Source organism: Bos javanicus, chromosome 1 (assembly GCF_032452875.1).
Source record: "Bos javanicus breed banteng chromosome 1, ARS-OSU_banteng_1.0, whole genome shotgun sequence".
In the NCBI taxonomy this organism is placed as follows: Eukaryota; Metazoa; Chordata; class Mammalia; order Artiodactyla; family Bovidae; genus Bos; species Bos javanicus.
Window position 1 is genome coordinate 94,998,735 of NC_083868.1, and position 19,337 is coordinate 95,018,071.

At 42.2% G+C, this 19,337-nt stretch overlaps 1 protein-coding gene across 4 annotated transcripts; it reads left to right on the forward strand.

Moving 5' to 3' along the window:
- Positions 1 to 1,865: 1,865 nt before the first annotated feature.
- On the forward strand, positions 1,866 to 18,132 carry TNFSF10 (TNF superfamily member 10). Of its 4 annotated transcripts, XM_061415670.1 has the most exons (6): positions 2,011 to 2,100; positions 2,430 to 2,543; positions 8,939 to 9,076; positions 10,998 to 11,040; positions 15,377 to 15,478; positions 17,387 to 18,132. In XM_061415670.1, exons 3-6 carry the CDS (start codon positions 8,939 to 8,941, stop codon positions 17,836 to 17,838), a joined length of 735 nt encoding a protein of 244 aa, XP_061271654.1. In that variant the 5' UTR covers positions 2,011 to 2,100; positions 2,430 to 2,543; the 3' UTR covers positions 17,839 to 18,132. The 4 variants fall into 4 exon arrangements, with proteins under 4 accessions (XP_061271662.1, XP_061271647.1, XP_061271640.1 ...); XM_061415663.1 differs by lacking the exon at positions 2,430 to 2,543 and having other exon boundaries at positions 1,903 to 2,100; positions 15,377 to 15,460; XM_061415656.1 differs by lacking the exon at positions 2,430 to 2,543 and having other exon boundaries at positions 1,906 to 2,100.
- Positions 18,133 to 19,337: the final 1,205 nt, after the last annotated feature.

Below are 19,337 nucleotides of genomic sequence, written 5' to 3' on the forward strand. Positions count from 1 at the left end.
CTGCTGGAAATGACCTGCACTGGTGTTTCCACCATCCTTACGGCCCTAATGCTGCTAGGCTACCCCAGAGAATGAGTGGGGTCACGTCAGCAACAAGTGAGACGGGAACCCCACTCTCAACGTGTGGACACACCCCAGGAGCAATGGTCCCAGTGCCCACGCCATGTGAACCCAAAGGCTACTTGAAGGTCACGCCATTCAAGTTCAAGGCACACTGCCATTAGGACTACCCATTAGGACAAAGCTTGCTTTTGTCCGGGCCACAGGATCTAACCCCAGGAGAACATATTATAAGCCAGCCCTGGGACTGGCATGTGAGTCCCTGGTGGTTTGGGTTTGCCACTTCATGGGGAATAGAACAGAAAGGGATTTATCTGTTAACTGCTCTACCAAAGACCAATAAGGTAATTAATCCAGGCCCCAGCTGGAGGAAGCCACCATCATGTTAACACTGAGGGTCTCTTTAGGACTCAGTACAGGCTCTGGGGACTGCAGGTGAATAGGCGGGATGGTACTGCCTCCCAGAACAGAAGCCTCAGGCAGACGTGGCACTATCTCAGGATAGTGCTTGTATGGTGGTTAATGGTCATAATTTTCCCTGTCTTGTGCCTGGCAAGCATGCTTAGTCTGAGTGGAGGCAATCTGTTTGCAGACTGGGCATAGTGGTGGCCTCGCTGGGAAATGAGCCTGTTTGCTGGGTCTATAGCAGGATGCCATTGTCGTCCTCCTCTGGACTTTCATGAAAACTTGAGCCTGTAACCAGCTGGCTCGAATGTTGGCCCACCTCTTAGGCTCTTGATACTCTTTAGCTGCTGTTGTCTGTATTGCATTTGTGGTGTCTGGTTGCAGTGCCCCTGTACATACCTGAGCCCAGGGATATCACAGAAGAGGGGTGGACCAAGATTGTAAGGGTCGTGCAAGGTGTGCAGGGGTGGACTGTACTGTTAAGCCATTCAGGATGGCTGTTCTCTTGCTCTCTGTTCGTCCCCTGCTTGACCAGGCCCTGCTTGACCAGGCCCTGTTTCAATCACATGACTATCCAATCCTCCTGATTACAGGGCTTCATCAGTAACTGCCTGCATGCTTGCCCCCACCCCATCTCCTGGTTTCCTTGGTAACTGATGAGCCCACCTAAAATCAATTTCCGCCCTGTCCCTCCCATCCATACATGGTAGCGTCCTTCTCCCCCAAGGAGCAAAGACTGCTGCCATGTCCTGCCTGCCATGGTGAGATGTCAGTCCAGGACATTTTGCTTCAGACATGTAAGATCTCCTGTCTACCAAACTATTGATGTCCCCATCACTGTATCCAGCCTCTTTCTTTGGTCTGGAGGCTGGGCAATCACAAGCTTTCAGGCTGGTGGGGTGTGGCCCAATAACTACCTAATCAAAATAAATAAAATGTAAAGTAAGAACATGAAGAATTTTTACACAATTAGAAAATGATGGAAAGACACATACTTATAAAACCTGATGACCTAGATAGACTCTAGCCTAAATAGTGAATGAATGGAATAGTTCACAGAAACATGGACTTGCTTCTGGTGCCCTTGTTGACAACGACCTTTTAAAACAAGCCCCAGATTTTGTTTTAATTAATGGATTGAAGTTATTATGATTGTAACACTTACAACTTTTTTCACTTTTCTAATCCAGTGGAAGCTATATTCACTTCCTAAGGCTGCCACAATGAAGTAGCACAAACAGAATTGTGTTGTCTTGCAGTTCTGGAGATTAGAAGCCCAAAACCAGAGACAGAGAGCCACGTGCCCCTGAAAACTGTAGGGACCTGCCTTGCTCCCCCCTAGCTTCTAGTCGTTTAGGATTAGTAGGCTTGCAACTGTTTTTTCTCCTCTTACAACTTTCAGTTTCAGTTCCTTTTACTAAGTAAAACTTATAAATTGGCTCCACCCTACAGCAGTCCTAATCTGCTGCTTGACTCACTCTGCAGGAGTCACATCCTACAGTGATCATGGCCCTGAAGCAGGCTCCGGGCTCCAGACTTGGGCAGATCTGCATGCCGATCCTCATCTTCACAGTGCTGCTGCAGGCTTTTGGTATGGCCGTGTTTTACATGTATTTCAACAAAGAGCTGAAGCAGGTCAGTACAATGCAAATGCTCCCTGACAGGCGCTCTCAGCACCGTTTGGCTGACTGCCTCTGTTGGCTCCTCTGTGAAGACTTTACAGAGGAAGAGAAGCCTCTCTTTCTCTGCCCTGCCCGGGGACCCTAACTGCTAATGCCTGTCATTACTGAGAACTTTGCAAAAGTGAGTTGAAGGGATTATGTGCACAAAGTACAGTTGCAGAACTGGCTCCACCAGATTCTAGCAGATGCAGGAAATGAAACTGCTGAGGTAGTTTTGTCGTTAACAGTATGTTATAATATTAACTGCTGTCATTCCTGAGTGCTTTCTGCTTAACGTTTTAGAGTTCTTGACTCAAATTCTTGGGCAAGAGAGGAGCTGCCTCAGAGGAGGACTGCGTCTGCTTTTGCTTTCTGTGACACCTCTAGGAGCTAGCACAGAGCTCCCACACTTGTTGAGTGAGTAATCAACCTTCACAAATGTGGTTCTACTGGGACATAGGGTACAGTCAAGGCTTAACCCAAAGACGGGCTCTAAGTCATCTGTAATAATGCTGTGGTGTGTTCCAAATGTTGCTAGTTGCAGTGGATTTTGAAAGCAAAATTACTGAAAATAAGCCAACTTCAGCTTTTGGCTTTCTATATAGTCCCTGGTACCTCAGCTGGTAAAGAATCCACCTGCAATGCAGGAGACCCTGGTTCAATTCCTGGGTCAGGAAGATCCCCTGGAGAAGGGACAGGCTATCATCTCATAGGGCTTCCCTGGTGGCTCAGATGGCAAACCATCTGCCTGCAATGTGGGAGACCTGGGTTCAATCCCTGGGTTGGGAAGATCCCCTAGAGGAGGACATGGCAACCTACTCCAGTATTCTTACCTGGAGAATCTCCATGGGCAGAGAAGCCTGGCAAGTTACAGTCCGTGGGGTCACAGAGAGTCAAACACAACTGAGTGACTAAACACAGCACACACATACACATATATATTTAATGTATTTTTTATTGGCATGTAGTTGATTTACAATGTCAGTTTCTGCTGTATGGCAAAGTGAGTCAGTTATACATAACCACTCTTTTTTCAGATTCTTTTCCCATATAACTGATTACAGAGTATTGAATAAAGTTCCCTGTTCTTTACTGATGTAAGTCATGCAATTATCTGTGTATGTGGTCAACTTTTTTTTTTTTAATTCTAAAAAACAGAAGCTTCAAAGCTTAACATCTTCCCACCTGCACACATTCTTTCTGATTATGTTTATATACTTGCAATGGCAGTTCAGCTGGTAAAGAATCCACCTGCAATGCAGGAGACCCCAGGTCGACTCCTGGGTCAGAAAAATCCCCTGGAAAAGGGATAGGCTACCCACTCCAGTATTCTTGGGCTTCCCTGGTGGCTCAGACAGTAAAGAATCCACCTGCAATGTGGTAGACCTGGGTTCAGTCCCTGGGTTGGGAAGATCTCCTGGAGGAGGGCATGGCAACCCACTCCAGTATTCTTGCCTGGAGAATCCCCACAGACAGAGGAGCCTGGTGGGCTATGGTCCATGGAATCACAAAGAGTCAGGCACGACTGAACAACTAAGCACAGAAATGTTTATATGTTTGTACACTTCTGTATAGATGCACAGAAGAATTTATTAAGAGTATCAAAAACAGGAGAATTGAGATATTGAGCAAATACTATGTTTCAGAAACTTTCAAAGTTTCATCCTCATAACAATTCTATAAAGTAAATATAATCATCCCATTTTATAGATGAGCAAACTAAGGCTCAGGGAAGTTAGATAAAAGGTAAAACCCAATTTTGAACCAAGGCATTAAATAGGTGCTCTGCTGCTGCTGCTAAGTCACTTCAGTCGTGTCCAACTCTGTGTGACCCCATAGACGGCAGCCACCAGGCTCCCCATCCCTGGGATTCTCCAGGCGAGAACACTGGAGTGGGTTGCCATTTCCTCAGTAAGTTGTAATTAGCATGGAGCAGTCTCTTGAAGTTGTCACCCTCTTCATCAGAAATTTTTGCAAGGGAAAATGAATTTGAATCTCTTTGAATGACTGTGTAGGGTTTGGAAAAGCATATTCAACACAAGTATTAATTTCCTAAATCAGATCACAGGTTCTACTCTGGCAAGGGAAAATTTGCAGAAGATACAGTGGGTGAGGATTATAGGGAGTGTGGGTTGAGTAGGGCTAAGGGATGTTGGACTGAACCCTCACAATGAAGCCTCAAGACCAGTAAGCACAAACAATAAATATGGGCTTAGCCTCTGAAGTCTATGTCTCTGAGAAAGTTTGACATGGGCATTATCTATTGCTGTGTCATCATAGATGGCGAAGAAAAAGGAGGAGGAGCCCCTTATCCACTGGGCTCCATAAATGATCCTTTATGCTATTTGGGATTTGCAGAAACTGATTGTCAGAGACTAATGGCTGGGCAGCAGAGAGGGTCAGGACTGGCATCTTGAGGTCTCTGAGCCAGCCAGCCAGCAAAGGAGTCCACACAGCTGATCTCAAGCCCTGCCAAGGACTGGTTGTACCTGGCCTGGACAACCACAGTGTTTGTGATGGCATCACCAGCAGTTGAGTGGAATCCACTTCTCAGAACCAAGGGCTCCTGGAACAGGAGCGCCGGCACCCAGTGCCATAGCTGTCTCTCCTCCTAGAAGTGTCTGAATTAAAAAAAGCACATTTATCCCCTTGCCCCCAATATCCAGATGTGGTTAGCAAGAGAACAGTCCCAGCCACTGAAGTGCTGAAGAAAATTCCTTCTCAAAGTGTGAATGGGTGTGGAAAGGAAGTGGGGAGAGAGATTAAGCATCATTAATCATTCCTGGGATAGCCACAGCACCTGCTTGCCCGTGTGTCATTCACCTGTATTGGCCCAGGTGTGTGAAGGAAACTACCAAATAGGAAACTGGGGAAGGCGTGCAGGCTGGCTGTGGCTTTCTGTTGTTCAGAAATCAATACATAAGCATAAAAATATCTAGGAGGAAAAATAAGCTGTGATCTCTAGATGATAGGATTATGGGTGCCCCTTTTTCCTTTTTATTTTTCTATATTTTATCAATTTTCTACAATGAATGTTGTAAAACTATCTATATCATCCATATGACCGTCATACAGATCTAAAGAAAATGACATTTTTATATAGTCTTAAAAGTAAAGTACAAAAATAAATAAAGTGAATCACTCAGTCGTGTTCGACTCTTTGCAACCCCATGGACTGTATAGTCCCTGGAATTCTCCAGGCAAGAATACTGGAGTGGGTAGCCTTTCCCTTCTGCAAGGGATCTTCCCAACCCAGGGATCAAACTCAGGTCTCCCGAGTTGCAGGCGAATTCTCTACCATCTGAGGCACAAGTGAGCCCAAACCATATGCAAAATTGCCCACACCCAGGCTGATCTTAACCCTATAAAAAAGAGATCCTCCAAAGGTAACCTAGGAAGTAGAATGAGGGTGGATGAAGGAGGATATTACTTGTTTTACTTTTAGGAAAGTATTCTATAATTTTCTGTTTTTCAGGGTGTCTATGTATCCTCAACATCTTCAGGCTTCATTAAATCTGGGTTAACAGTGGAGTCATATTAGCTTGTCAGACTTCCTCCCATGTCTCCTTAGGACCTTAGTTTTCGAGGCAATCCTTCCCCACGTCCTGAAAATGTTTCTGGAAAATTTCCAGAGGATCTCCAGAGGCCAGCAGTTGGTCCTGATCTGGGCTGGCCTCTGGTCTCTTCCACCCTCTCAAATTCCAATTGACTTCACAGGGGCTGTCAGCTACCCTGACTGCCTGATCTCAGCACCTCTCAACTCTGCCCTGTCCCAGCCCTGACCCTACCTCCTGGCACTTTCCAACTTCTATGATGTAAGAAGGCGAGTTGCTTTTTCCTTTCTGTGTCAGGCACATTGTTTTGTCCCAACAGGTTACGAAAGTTAGTTAAGCCTTTTTGTTTTTTTTTATCTTTTGGCTGCACTCCACAGCATGTGGGATCTCAGTTCCCCAACCAGGAATCAAAGCTGTACCTCTGCATTGGCAGCTGAAAGCCTCAACCACTGGACCACCAGGGAAATCCAGTTAAGCTTATTTATTCAGTTTCATCAAATAAGTACCTGACCAAGGAATACCTAGTCTTGTTGGACTGGACAATGTCTAATAAAACTATTCTTCTGGAACTTTCCTAAAGCCTTGCTACTAAATGCAGCTCTTTTCTCTGATCTTCCCTGCAGTTTGCTAAACATGCTCTTATATTTCTAAATTGAGTTCTTTCCTTGGAAAGGCTTTTAAGCCCCCACATAAATTGCAGATTACAGTTGAAGAACATGGAGGTGGGTAGGGACAAAGGAATGGTGCCTAATTTCATCTCCAGTCATAATTTAGGTGGCCCCCACCTGTCACCCCCGCTACATCTCCTAGGCAAATGTTTTACTCCTGTAATCTTAAAAAGGAAGAAAGAAAATAAGCATTTACTTAAAAGCAAATGAATGTTCTATGCCAGTGGGGAAGGAATTAAGTCAGGTTTGTCACTTCTACGCTTGAGAGACCTGATCAAATGTGCAAGGAGCATGTGGCTGACGGTACAGGCCCACATGACTCTCGCCAAAAGTTCTCATCAGTATTTAAGTCATTTTGATTTGGAATGAGGTTGTCTTTCTATAGAAGGAAGCAGATCATTCTTACGTTTGATCTTTCCTTTAAGCTTGGAAGTCCCCTTCATTCAGAGAACAGATAAAATGACTATTTTCCCACTTATTTCTCCAGAGAAAGGCATTTCAGTGGATTTGTATATGGAAATAATATCTGAATCCCAGTTGTTAAAAATGAAAACAGGAAAACAGACCCATCTGAACTTGCATGAACATCCTGTTTTTCTTCATGAAGTTAATCAGTTGTCATCCTGGAGTGTCCCAGATGGATTGGAGTGTATAAGCTGTGTGTGCACATGTGTATGTGTGTGTGTTACATCAAGTGCAAACTTAGCAGAAAATGATCTAGTCATTGTAAATGTTTACCCTCAATCAGAATGAGGGAGCCTTCAAATGGTATTTCAAGTCTCTGCGGGTAAATCCCTAACTGGTGTAAACTTTTAATGAGGCAAGATTCAAATATCTAATGGCAATGTAGTCCTGATTCTGCTATCCAGAGGAGCAGACATCACAACAATAGCTAGAATCTGCTAAGACAGTTGGACTATAAAGAAGGCCGAGTACCAACGAATTGATGCTTTCGAACTGTGGTGTTGGGGAAGACTGTTGAGAGTCCCCTGGGCAGCAAGGAGATCCAACCAGTCAATCCTAAAGGATATCAACCCTGAATATTCATTGGAAGGGCTGATGCTGAAGCTCCAATACTTTGACCACCTGATGTGAAAAGCTGATTCACTGGAAAAGATCCTGATGCTGGGAAGGATTGAGGGCAAAGAGAAGGGGGCGACAGAGGATAAGATGTTTGGATGGCATCACGGACTCAATGGACGTGAGTTTGACCAAACTCAGGGAGAGAGTAAAAGACAGGGAAGTCTGGCGTGCTGCAGTTCATGGGGTTGCAGGAGGGTGACACAACTTGGTGACTGAACAACAACAAAAACCACCGAGACAGTCAGAGCTAAGATCAAGAAATAGAACATTCAGCTCAATTGTGTCCGACTCTTTGTGACCCCATGAATCGCAGCACGCCAGGCCTCCCTGTCCATCACCAACTCCCAGAGTTCACTCAGACTCACGTCCATCGAGTCAGTGATGCCATCCAGCCATCTCATCCTCTGTCGTCCCCTTCTCCTCCTGTACCCAATCCCTCCCAGCATCAGAGTCTTTTCCAATGAGTCAACTCTTCGCATGAGGTGGCCAAAGCATTGGAGTTTCAGCTTTAGCATCATTCCTTCCAAAGAAATCCCAGGGCTGATCTCCTTCAGAATGGACTAATTGGATCTCCTTGCAGTCCAAGGGACTCTCAAGAGTCTTCTCCAACACCACAGTTCAAAAGCATCAATTCTTCGGAACTCAGCTTTCTTCACAGTCCAACTTTCACATCCATATATGACCACTGGAAAAACCATAGCCTTGACTAAACGGACCTTTGTTGACAAAGGAATGTCTCTGCTTTTGAATATGCTATCTAGGTTGGTCATAACTTTCCTTCCAAGGAGCAAGCGTCTTTTAATTTCATGGCTGCAGTCACCATCTGCAGTGATTTTGGAGCCCAGAAAAATAAAGTCTGACACTGTTTCCCCATCTATTTCCCATGAAGTGATGGGACTGGATGCCATGATCTTCGTTTTCTGAATGTTGAGCTTTAAGCCAACTTTTCCACTCTCCACTTTCATTTTCATCAAGAGGCTTTTTAGTTCCTCTTCACTTTCTGCCATAAGGGTGGTGTCATCTGCATTACCTTTGCCCTAAAGTGTTTGATTAATTTGGCGGGAGGATCCTGGAACGTAAACAGATTCCACTCCTACTTTGTACCTGCATGGGTTTCCAACTGTTGAGTGGGAGTCATACCATGTCAGAGCTGGAAGGGACCTCAGAGCTCACCACAGGGAACCAGCTTGAAATGCAAACGAAGAAGAGATTTTGAAGTGAAGAGGCAATTTGTTGAGCAACACACAGCTATCCAAAGGCAGGGGCCGCAAAGGCATTGTGACCCCAGATGTCTGGGCCACACCTGTTTCCTCTCTCCCACATTCAACTGCTTACCTTTATTCAAAGGATGGAAGACTGCGTGCTTACTTTTACTTCAGACAACGAGCTTATGCAAGGTACTAAGACTCCTCTGAACATGTCATCAGTTTCTGTTATTTTAACTTGTAAATGAGCAAAAAGAAAAAGCACTTGTGTGTAATACTGTGTTATATCCATCTAAACCCAGATGCAGAACAAATACTTCAAAAGTGGCTTGGCTTGCTTCTTGGAGGAAGATGACCGTTCCTGGGACTCCAGAGATGATGAGAGTATAATCAATCCCTGCTGGGAACTAAAGTCCCAACTCCATCTGTTTGTTAAAAAGGTAGGTGAACCACGGTGTCACTTTACCAGTGGGCATAGGAGGTTCAGAGGAGAAAGAACATTTTACATCATGAAGTCTAGAGTCCTCATTTTGTAAAGGAGAAAGTTGAAACCCAGTGTGTTTAAGTGATTGTCCTCAAATTCACAGAACTAGGGAAAGGTGGGATCCACCCCACAGTGGGTCCTGATTGAAGCCTGCTCTAGAGTTTATTCCTCTCTTCCAGAGAGCTTCCTCATCTAGTCTAAATATTTTATCTTTTGTGGAAATGAGGAACGGACAGAACAACAGAGGGCACCCAGGGCAGGTGAAAGCGTAGCATAGGAGGGGAAAAGACTTCCCCATATTTCCAGGTACCATATAAACAAACAGATCACTTTCCATAAATGTCCTTTATGGACATTCCACATGTTATTAACATCTCCCCTAATCCTCAAACAGCTGTGAGGAAGGAATCATTATTATCTTCTTTTTTCTTTAAAAAAAAAAAAGATATAGAAATTAAAATAGTCCATATCAGTTAAGTAACTTGAGAAAAGTTTCCCAGGGCTGATAATGAACAAATTTTAATCCAGTCCATCTGCTTATATTCTAACCATTCTGTTTTTTTGTTGTGTGCTTTTGATTTTGGCTGTGCCACATGGCATCTTATTTCTTGGGCATCTTTTTTTCCCTGTCCAGGGATTGAACCAGTGCCCCATGCTGTCAGAGGGCAGAGTCTTAACCACTGGACAACCAGGGAAGTCTCATTATAATTGTTCTTTTTTTCTGCCTACCACACTGTAAGAATTAGCCTTTTCCTTTTCCTGCTCCTCCTTTTTCCTTTCTGGCTCAGAAGGCCAGTGGCAGAGCTAATGTGCTGAGACCCTTGCTTCCCTTCCCACACATCAGTTTCCTTTGCCCCAGAGGAGCCCCAACCTGTTATCTGTGGTCAGGGCTTTTTTTTTTTTTTTAATATAAATTTATTTATTTTAATTGGAGGTTAATTACTTTACAATATTGTATTGGTTTTGCCATACATCAACATGTCAGGGCTTTTGACAAAGGAAGATGCAGATATGGGGCTGGAGTACAGAGGAAGTTTCTGACAGTTATGTGATTAACAAGAGTGAAGGGAAAGGTGGGCAGGGACGGGCAGAAGGACTGAATAGAGAGGAGTTTAAAGCCGTGGGTGAGTCATGTCAGAGTGGGCTCATTGAACAGAAGGGCTCAAATTCATTCTTTGTTCCTGGTTTTCCCCACTGGTTAGCAAGTAGGGAAAGAAAATGATATGAGGTATTTAGTAAGAGATGAAAATTTGGTAAGATCTCTTTATGGTGAGAATGTCTCAGCCACATTCTCAGAAATGAGAGAATGACACAGTGCTAGCAGGTCACCACTGGATGGGCTGTGCATGTCTGTGGGTGTCATGAGAGAAAGGGAGTGTGCCTTACACCTTCAGTCTTGGGTCTGTCCAATAATTTAAAGCCCCTGGAATCTAACACACACATACATTCAGAGACACACAATGCACTTGTACACATGCTTGCATGCAGACACGCCTCCCAGAAAGTGAGGTGACATGGCCATCACGTCTGTTAGCCACAAGGAAGTCTGGGCACGTTAGGCTGACCTAACTTGGAGAAAAATGACTCTTCCTTTCTGTGGTGTTCCAGGTATGGCATTTCAAAGACTTCATCCAGAAACAGAGGTCTCTCAGACAGAGGGCCATCCTTTCATCAATAGTAGGGACAGCTGACTCTGTATTTACCCCAGATCCCATCCTACCCCACATGCTCTTTGCTTGAACAACTTAAAGCTGCCTAAGTTGATATCTTAAATGCAGAAATTTCCTGTTAGACATCAGCAAGAAGAGCCATAGGCATTCAATAATCAATTTAAATGCTTAGGGAAATTAACAAGCTTTATTCAATACTATTTGCAGATGACTTTGAGAACCTTTGAGGAAATGATTCCTACAAATCCAGGTATTATTTTTTGTTGTTGTTTTAATTTTCTAGTGTCAACCTCCTGATAAGCTGAGTACTTCTCCATCCTCTTGCTCTCTACTCCCACCCAAACATCCCACCTCTGACTGATGCTCAGTAACTCAAGATGCTTGATTCTGTTTCCCTTTTGGCATTGGCATTTGAACCAAATCTGAGGCCCACCTCAGGTATGAACTTTATTTCCTGGAAATTTTATTCTTCCAATGTGGATTTACCTTTCATCTCAACTTCTTCCATTCTTTGCTTTTATCTTCTAATGTGGGTAGCTTTCTGGAGCATAGCTGGAGAAAAAATAAGGGATCCAAAGTTACCCATCTTCTCTGCTTCTGACCATGCCTAGGCTCTAAGCCTTTCTTTATGCAAAAATTTCACTCCATCATCTCTTTCCCAACAATCCTTCTCCCCACCCAAATTCCTCATTCTGTAGTCCCCACACCTTTGCCATCTCCACTGATGGTCAACCAACTGCTCTTAACCCACATCCCCTTTCAGTGGGTCTTTCAGAGAAGACCAAACTGGCTTCTCTGGTCCTCTGTCTGGCTTCTCCCATTCTTGGATTTTCACATCTCCTCATCCTCCATCCTCATCACCTCTTCAGAGAGAACTTCTCTGATCAGCTTTCTAAGAAAGTTTCCCCACATCCTGTTTTTCTGTCATACTTATTTTGTTAGTTTCCTTTGATAAGTACATGTGTATAAATCAAAGAAAAAATATATATATTCTCTGTGTTCTGATTCCCGACTACATAAAAGATCTACAAAGACTGAAAACATGCCTATTTCTCTCACCTCGCTATATCTGGACTTACCTCTATATCTCAAGCCTAGTAGATTCTCTTTTATCCCCCAGTCCTTACCCGCACCAACTTTGGCGTGCATGTGTGTGTGTGTGTGTTGTGTGTCTGCATGTTTTGACTGAGGTGAAATTCACATAACATATGATTAACCATCTTGAAGCATATGATTTGGTGACAATTAATGCATTCACAGTGTTGTCCCACCACCATCTCTGTTTACATACAAATTCTTAATACACATTTTGTTAATCAAGACATAAGTTAATGTAACTGATGAATTAAATTTGCTGCTTCTTCACATTTAGCTCACCATGACCACATTTTCCCCTACGAACAGTCATACAGGCCTCCATAAATGTACCACAGACTTAAAGTCCTGGAGTACCCCATCCTGGCAGAGAAGAAACAGTGTTTTTAAAATAGATATTTGGTTAATGATGTATTCCTATTTTTCAGCTATCCTTTCCCATTACAATCAGCATCCTCATCCCTTGATAACCCCCACCATCCTTTATTAAATATGAAGGCAAGACCTGGTCCCAGGATCTAAGCATTCTTTCTGGTCATTTCCCCAAAGCCAAAGGCAGTAGCAGGAATGATGAACATGCCATCTCTTCTTTCTTTAAAATATTTGTTTATTTGGCTTCCTCGTATCTTAGTCATGGCACACGGAATCTTCATTGCATCATGTGGAATCTTTCCTTGCAGCACATGGACTCTCTAGTTGTGGTGCTCAGACTCAGCAGTTGTGACACATGGGCTTAGTTGCTTTATGGTATATAAATCCTAGTTCCCCAATCAGGGATCGAACTGCATCCCCTGCATTGCAAAGCAGATTCTCAACCACTGGACCTCCAGGGAAGTCCCTCCAACTCTTCTAATGAGGAACACCAGATCCATGGTTTATAGAAGATGCATGTACTACTTTCAGTTCTGGGAGAAAAATATTCTTTTTTATACTCATCCCAGTGCGGTGCAGAAATCACACACTTCTCAGTATACCTAAATGTATCCATGACACCCAAATATACATATTCATAGGCTTCTTGTCTGGGAGTTGTTTGCTATAGTCTGTAGGAAATTTCCTCTCTTCAAATTTTGCTCTTATATCTAGGCTTTCCTATATCCTTGCATTGACCTCAAATGCAAGATATTCGTAACTGGATTCCATTACGGAATGTTTTAAAGCAAAGTGTTAAAGTCTCAGAGCAGATGCCAGTCCAGTTTCGATGCACGATACTGGATGCTTGGGGCTAGTGCACTGGGACGACCTAGAGGGATGGTATGGGGAGGGAAGAGGGAGGAGGGTTCAGGAGGGGGAACACATGTATACCTGTGGCGGATTCATTTTGATATTTGGCAAAACTAATACAATTATGTAAAGTTTAAAAATAAAATAAAATTAAAAAAAAAATAAAGTCTCAGAGCAGTCAAGACATTATGAATTATTTATCACTGGAGATTCAAAGTAAATGAACACACCAACTTTGAAAGCTGAGCATTCTGAGAGTAACGTAATTGACCCTACATCCCCAAGCTGTGTTGAGTCTTCAATATAGTACAAATACCCACTATCCTGAATAAGTAACAATACCAGATAGATAAAGTCTTCTTCCTATTTCTTTCTCCCCTATGGAATTTTGTCACCTCATTTCAGTTTCCTCTACTACTAGTCTAGACGTAGGCTTCCTATTCTCAGACCTTGATCAATTACAATTGTCTGCTAACTCACCAATCTCTAGCCCTCTCAATTTCTAGCATCAGACCTTACTATGAGTTAGTTTAGCCTAAAGCACAACACATATCTTTTTGCTTCCCTGGTTAAAACTGTTTAAAGTCTTCTCATGTCTGTAAAATCCAAATCTCTTAGCTTAACATTCAAATCCTCTATAGTTTAACTCCTCATTCAAGCCTGAAACTGAACTCCTCCGATGCCTGTGTCCCAGGAATGCTGTGTGCATCTTGTCTTGGGGACACTGTTCTAGATCTCTGTGAACGCCCTTCTCCCATTGTTGTGGACTTTAAGCCTCTCCACCCTTTTCATTTCAGATAATTGTCCTGCACCTCAAATACTTTCTTGCTTTCATTTGTTTATAGCTATTTCTCTGTGTTCCTAGAAGAGTGCCTGGCATAGACATAATGGGCACTTTGGTTTGCTAGAGTAAGTGAATGAAGGGACCTTAGTCCAAAACTTCCCCTGACTCAGCTTTCCAACAAATAGGAATCTTTCATCATCCTTCCTTTCTATTTCACATGGGTCAATTTTCACTTTCTAATTTGTATCTTCCCTAAACACTTTAAGTCCCTTGAAGGCTCAGATTATACTATCACTGATTAATCTTTGAATCCCCCATGGAAGCACTGCCTTGTCCATGGACATATTTATTTGGTGAAACCATACAATTGATCTTAACAACCAATGTAAGCCTCCTGAGAAGTTTTAGCTGATTTTTAAAAGAGTAATTTGTTGAATTTGTGGTCATTTAGTCTGCTCTAGAGTACTTCAGATGGTGGTCAGTAAATGTGATTTGTTTATTGTGATCTAGTGAATCAATGATTTATATGTTCATATACTGATTATCATGACCATTATGTCATTCCATATACCTTTTGGGATGTGAGAGAAGTGACTGCTACTGCTGCTGCTGCTAAGTCACTTCAGTCATGTCCGACTCTATGTGACCCCATAGACATCAGCCCACCAGGCTCTCCTGTCCCTGGGATTCTCCAGGCAAGAACACTGGAGTGGGTTGCCATTTCCTTCTCCAATGCATGAAAGTGAAAAAGTGAAAGTGAAGTCGCTCAGTCATGTCCAACTCTTAGCGACCCCATGGACTGTAGCCCACCAGGCTCCTCCATCCATGGGATTTTCCAGGCAAGAGTACTGGAGTGGGGTGCCATTGCCTTCTCCAAGAGAAGTGACTGCTGGATATCAATTTGTGGCATCTATGGACATGTAAACCATGGAATCCTGTGGCCACAAAGAAAGTTGAGCCATAAACCCCATCTGAGATAGTGAATGATGTTTTGTAATTGCTCTTCCTTTAGAGTAGATAGTAGCTAGCAAAGAGGAAAAAATTATTGAAATGATGAGAATTGGTATCAGTCTTTTTCTACAAACAGCTCAAAGTGGACAGTTGCCAGTACCTGGTTATTTGTGCACTTTTAATGCCTCAGCAGGAGTATTATATGTCCACGGTTTGGTTACTATTGTTGTTTAGTAAAAGTGTCAGGATCTTCACTTTGTTATATTCTAGTAGAACCTTACCCCTGAGATGCCAATAAATTATGGCTAACGATACTCCCTATTCCTCCTATCTAAAGTACTTTGTGAATTAAACATAGGCTGAAGTAGACTACTCATAATACTAAAATGTAGGTTGGTTTTATGGAAACCCATATAATCAACTTTGGGAGCCCAGTGTGTTTGCTATGCTTGATTGACAAGTGCTGTGCACAGCAATGTATTTGTGAAGTAGCTTGACAAGTGCTGATGATTCTTTGTTACTTCTCTTTTAGAAAAGCAATATAATCCTTACCTAGAGAGAGAAAAGGGTCCTAAGAGGGTAGCTGCTCATATAACTGGAAGCAATCGGAAAAAAAGTACGTTGCCAGTTCCAGGTAAGAGAAATTATTAATATATGGTTTAAAGGAAAGGAAGGGAAGAATTTGTTCTAAATAATTTATTTTTGTATCTGAAATGTTTATATGGCTATCTACAAAATGGCCAGTAGTAATCAAGTCTCAGATTGACTCTTTTCAGAAGCAAGATTATAAGATGAGTAGCTTAGTTACTGCCCGGCACAACTGGCCTCAGGAAAATTCTGAAATGAGAGAACTTAGGGTTTCCCATGCCTTCATTTTTGCTTTTCTTATTTTTAAAAGTAATTTCTCACTCTTTCATCAAATCTTTCTCCTCTGCAAAGGTTCTAAATCAGTGATCTACTTTTCCAGTGAGTTACCAAACCCTCCCAGTGACATTTGCATTAGGTTGAACCACAAAAAGAAAAAATGGCCAATATTTGACCACTTTGCACTTATGGAAATGTCAGTTTCATATAATTTAACCAAATAGGTTAATTTATTTTCAAATAGTTAACCAATTATGTTAAGCCTAATTTTAACTGGAGAACAGGTGTTCATGTATTGCTGAAGTTAGTGTGTGAGTCTTGTAATCTAAACACCCCATGGGAATCCCAGCTCCTCCTTACCAAGTTCTTCATTTTGAGGAAATTACTTAACTCAATCAAGTTTCATTTTTTTTCTCTCTCTTTTTTTTTAAAAAAGATTTTTTTGATGTGGACCATTCTTAATGTCTTTAATGAATTTGTTACAATATCACTTCTGTTTAATGTTGTGGTTTTTTGGCCAAGAGACATGTGGGATCTTAGCTCTCCAACCAGGGATGGAATCCAAACACCCTGACTTGGAAGGCAAAGTCTTAACCACTGGACCACCAGGGAAGTCCCAAGCTTCATTTTCTTCACATAAAAAGTAGAGATAACGTTTAACTCACAAAATAGTGAAGATGAATGCAAAATGCTAGTGCATTGTAAGCACTCAGTAAGTAGTGCTTTTATTATTGTGAGAGATTTTGTCCTAGGTTAAAGGTATTTCAGGCATCAGTTAATGAATGAAAAGTTTGTTGGTTTTTTTGTTGTTGGCTGGTTGGCTTTTGTCTGGTTTTACTCTGAGCGGTTGCCTTCATGGTATTCCTGAACTGGTATTTTTGGAGGTAATTTATGTGTTCTGCCTATTTGCGAGATTGTTATTTCACTATTCCTATTTACAGTTCATCAGATAATATGGTGGTAGTTTTAAACTCTTGAAAAACTAAAATTTGCACCAATCATAGAGATGAGCCCAAAGTTTAAAGGAATATCCTATCTCAGTAAGGCCCATCCTCATTCAAAAATCTTCAGGATTTAAAGATCCAAAGATCTGAAGATCTTTAAATCTGGGCGTTTTTGCCAAACCCTATACCTTGCCTTATTGGACTTGAGATGCCTCCTGCTTGGAAGGTGATTTTGACACTGGGTTACTGAGAAAGACCAAGGAAGAATCCAAAAAGACCTAAAAGAGTAGCAGGAATTTATGAGCTCTAGGCTTGAGGAACAGATATGTTTCTTTTGGTTTCCTTCTACATTGTCAATCTGAGCTCACCAGCACAGGAAAGGAGGTAGGGGTTCTGGACAGAAATTCTTCCCAGGAGTAGACGGCTACCCTAATGAACCATTCCCATGGTACCATTCAGAGCTGACTGTGACGGTCGAGGCACAGCAAAATAGGGGACTTCAAACAGGTCACAGTGGCATGGGCGCCTCCAGATTTCTATATGATTAAAATTTAGACTCCTTGGAAGATTGAGGGAGCGTGAAGTTTTAAATTGACTTCCCTGGTGGCTCAGATGGTAAAGCGTCTTCCTACAATGCGGGACAGTTCCAACCAAAGCGTTGTCTAGCCACAGTTATCGGGAAACTCCTTACTTTACTACAAGTTAATTTTATTTTTCTCCAAACTTCATCCCAGGCTCCAAGAATGAAAAAGCTGTGGGCCATAAAATAAATTCCTGGGAGTCATCAAGAAAAGGACATTCATTCTTGAATAATTTGTACTTAAGGAATGGAGAGCTGGTTATCCTTCAAACAGGATTTTATTACATCTATTCCCAAACATACTTTCGATTTCAGGAACCTGAGGAAGTTTTGGGAACTGTTTCAACAGAAGAGAACAGAAAAAAAATCAAACAAATGGTACAATATATTTACAAATACACAAACTATCCTGACCCTATACTGCTGATGAAAAGTGCTAGAAATAGTTGTTGGTCTAAAGATTCAGAATATGGACTCTATTCCATCTATCAAGGAGGAATATTTGAGCTTAAGGAAAATGATCGAATTTTTGTCTCTGTAACTAATGAACGATTGGTTGACCTGGACCAAGAAGCCAGTTTTTTCGGAGCCTTTTTAATTGGCTAAATAATCTATAAAGAAAAAACAGTACCCCCAGTTTGACCCTTCACTTTTCAGAGTACTTCAAAAGCAAGGTGAAAGTAAGGCAGCCTTAGCAGAGCAACTTCATCCAAGAGATCTACAACACAAGCTTTTTTGGTATCCTGGATCCTTTACCACTTAGCTACCTGGGAAGCCCTCACTGGGGCTTTCCACCTTACCACCAGAAATCTAGCTCAATATCAGAAAAACAAACAACCCAATAAAAAATTAGGCCAAGGACCTAAACAGACATTTCTCCAAAGAAGACACAAAGATAGCTGCTGGGAGCCAGCGTGAGGAACTCTGCCCATGGCAAAGGTCATTAGGAAGGAGGCTCAGCATACACAAAGGCTGAATCGGCATACGCAAAGGCGGGATCGAGCCTCAGGAGTCCCCCTGGAAATTCTCGAGCTGCTGCTGCTAAGTCGCTTCAGTCGTGTCCAACTCTGTGCGACCCCATAGATGGAAGCCCACCAGGTTCCCCCGTCCCTGGGATTCTCCAGGTAAGAACGCTGGAGTGGGTTGCCATTTCCTTCTTCAATGCATGAAAGTGAAAAGTGAAAGTGAAACTGAAGTCGCTTAGTCGTGTCTGACTCTTAGCAACCCCATGGACTACAGCCCACCAGGCTCCTCCATCCATGGGATTTTCCAGGCAAGAGTACTGGAGTGGGATGCCGTTGCCTTCTGTGAAGCAACTACCTTTCAATAAAAAATCAATTATTTTTGTTCCTTTTTCAATAAAAATTAGTAAAATATGTAGTTTTTATGTATTTTGTACTTAACATTTTATAGTAACAAGATTAGTAACAATGGAGAAAAGAACTTCTAATGTCTTTTTCATGGTATCTTTTATCTAACATGTCTTACAGAAGAAAGAAAGAAACTGCTCATTTTTGTACAATGTGATTAAAATATTATCAGTCCTTTCCTTTATGGTTAATGCCTTTGTTACAGATTGAATTGTGTCCCAACAAAGGATAATGTCAATGTCCTACTCCCCAGTACTTCAGAAATGTGATCTTATTTGGAAATAAGTTTGTTGCAGATATAATTAGTAAAGATGAGGTCATAGTGGAATAGGTTGGGTCCTTCACAGAATGTGACTCATTATTTAAAGAAGGAGATTTAGTCAAAGAAAGACCCACAGGAAGAAGTCCTCACGGCAGCAGAGGCAGAAATTGAAGTGATGAAGCTGCAAACAAGGAACCCCAAGGATTGACAGTCCTCATCAGAAGCTCAAGAAACAAGAGAAGATTCCACTCAGAGCCTCAGAAATCTGCTGACACCTTGATTTTAGACTCCTGGCCTCCAGAATTGTAAGAGAACAACTTTCTGATGTTGAAAACCATCTGGTCTGCGACACTTTGGTTCAGCAGCCCTAGGAAGCTTATACAGCTTGCCATATCATGTTGAGGAAATCTTTTTTTACTGATGTCACACAGATATTACCATTGATATTTTTTTTCTGAAATCTTGAAGTTTAG

Excerpts from the sequence above, each read along its gene's own strand:
- TNFSF10 (XM_061415656.1), top strand. The coding sequence starts at position 1,972 with ATGGCCCTGAAGCAGGCTCCGGGCTCCAGACTTGGGCAGATCTGCATG. Across the intron at positions 2,101-8,938 it reads TCAACAAAGAGCTGAAGCAG|ATGCAGAACAAATACTTCAA; the intron begins GTCAGTACAATG and ends ATCTAAACCCAG. Across the intron at positions 11,041-15,376 it reads AATGATTCCTACAAATCCAG|AAAAGCAATATAATCCTTAC; the intron begins GTATTATTTTTT and ends CTTCTCTTTTAG.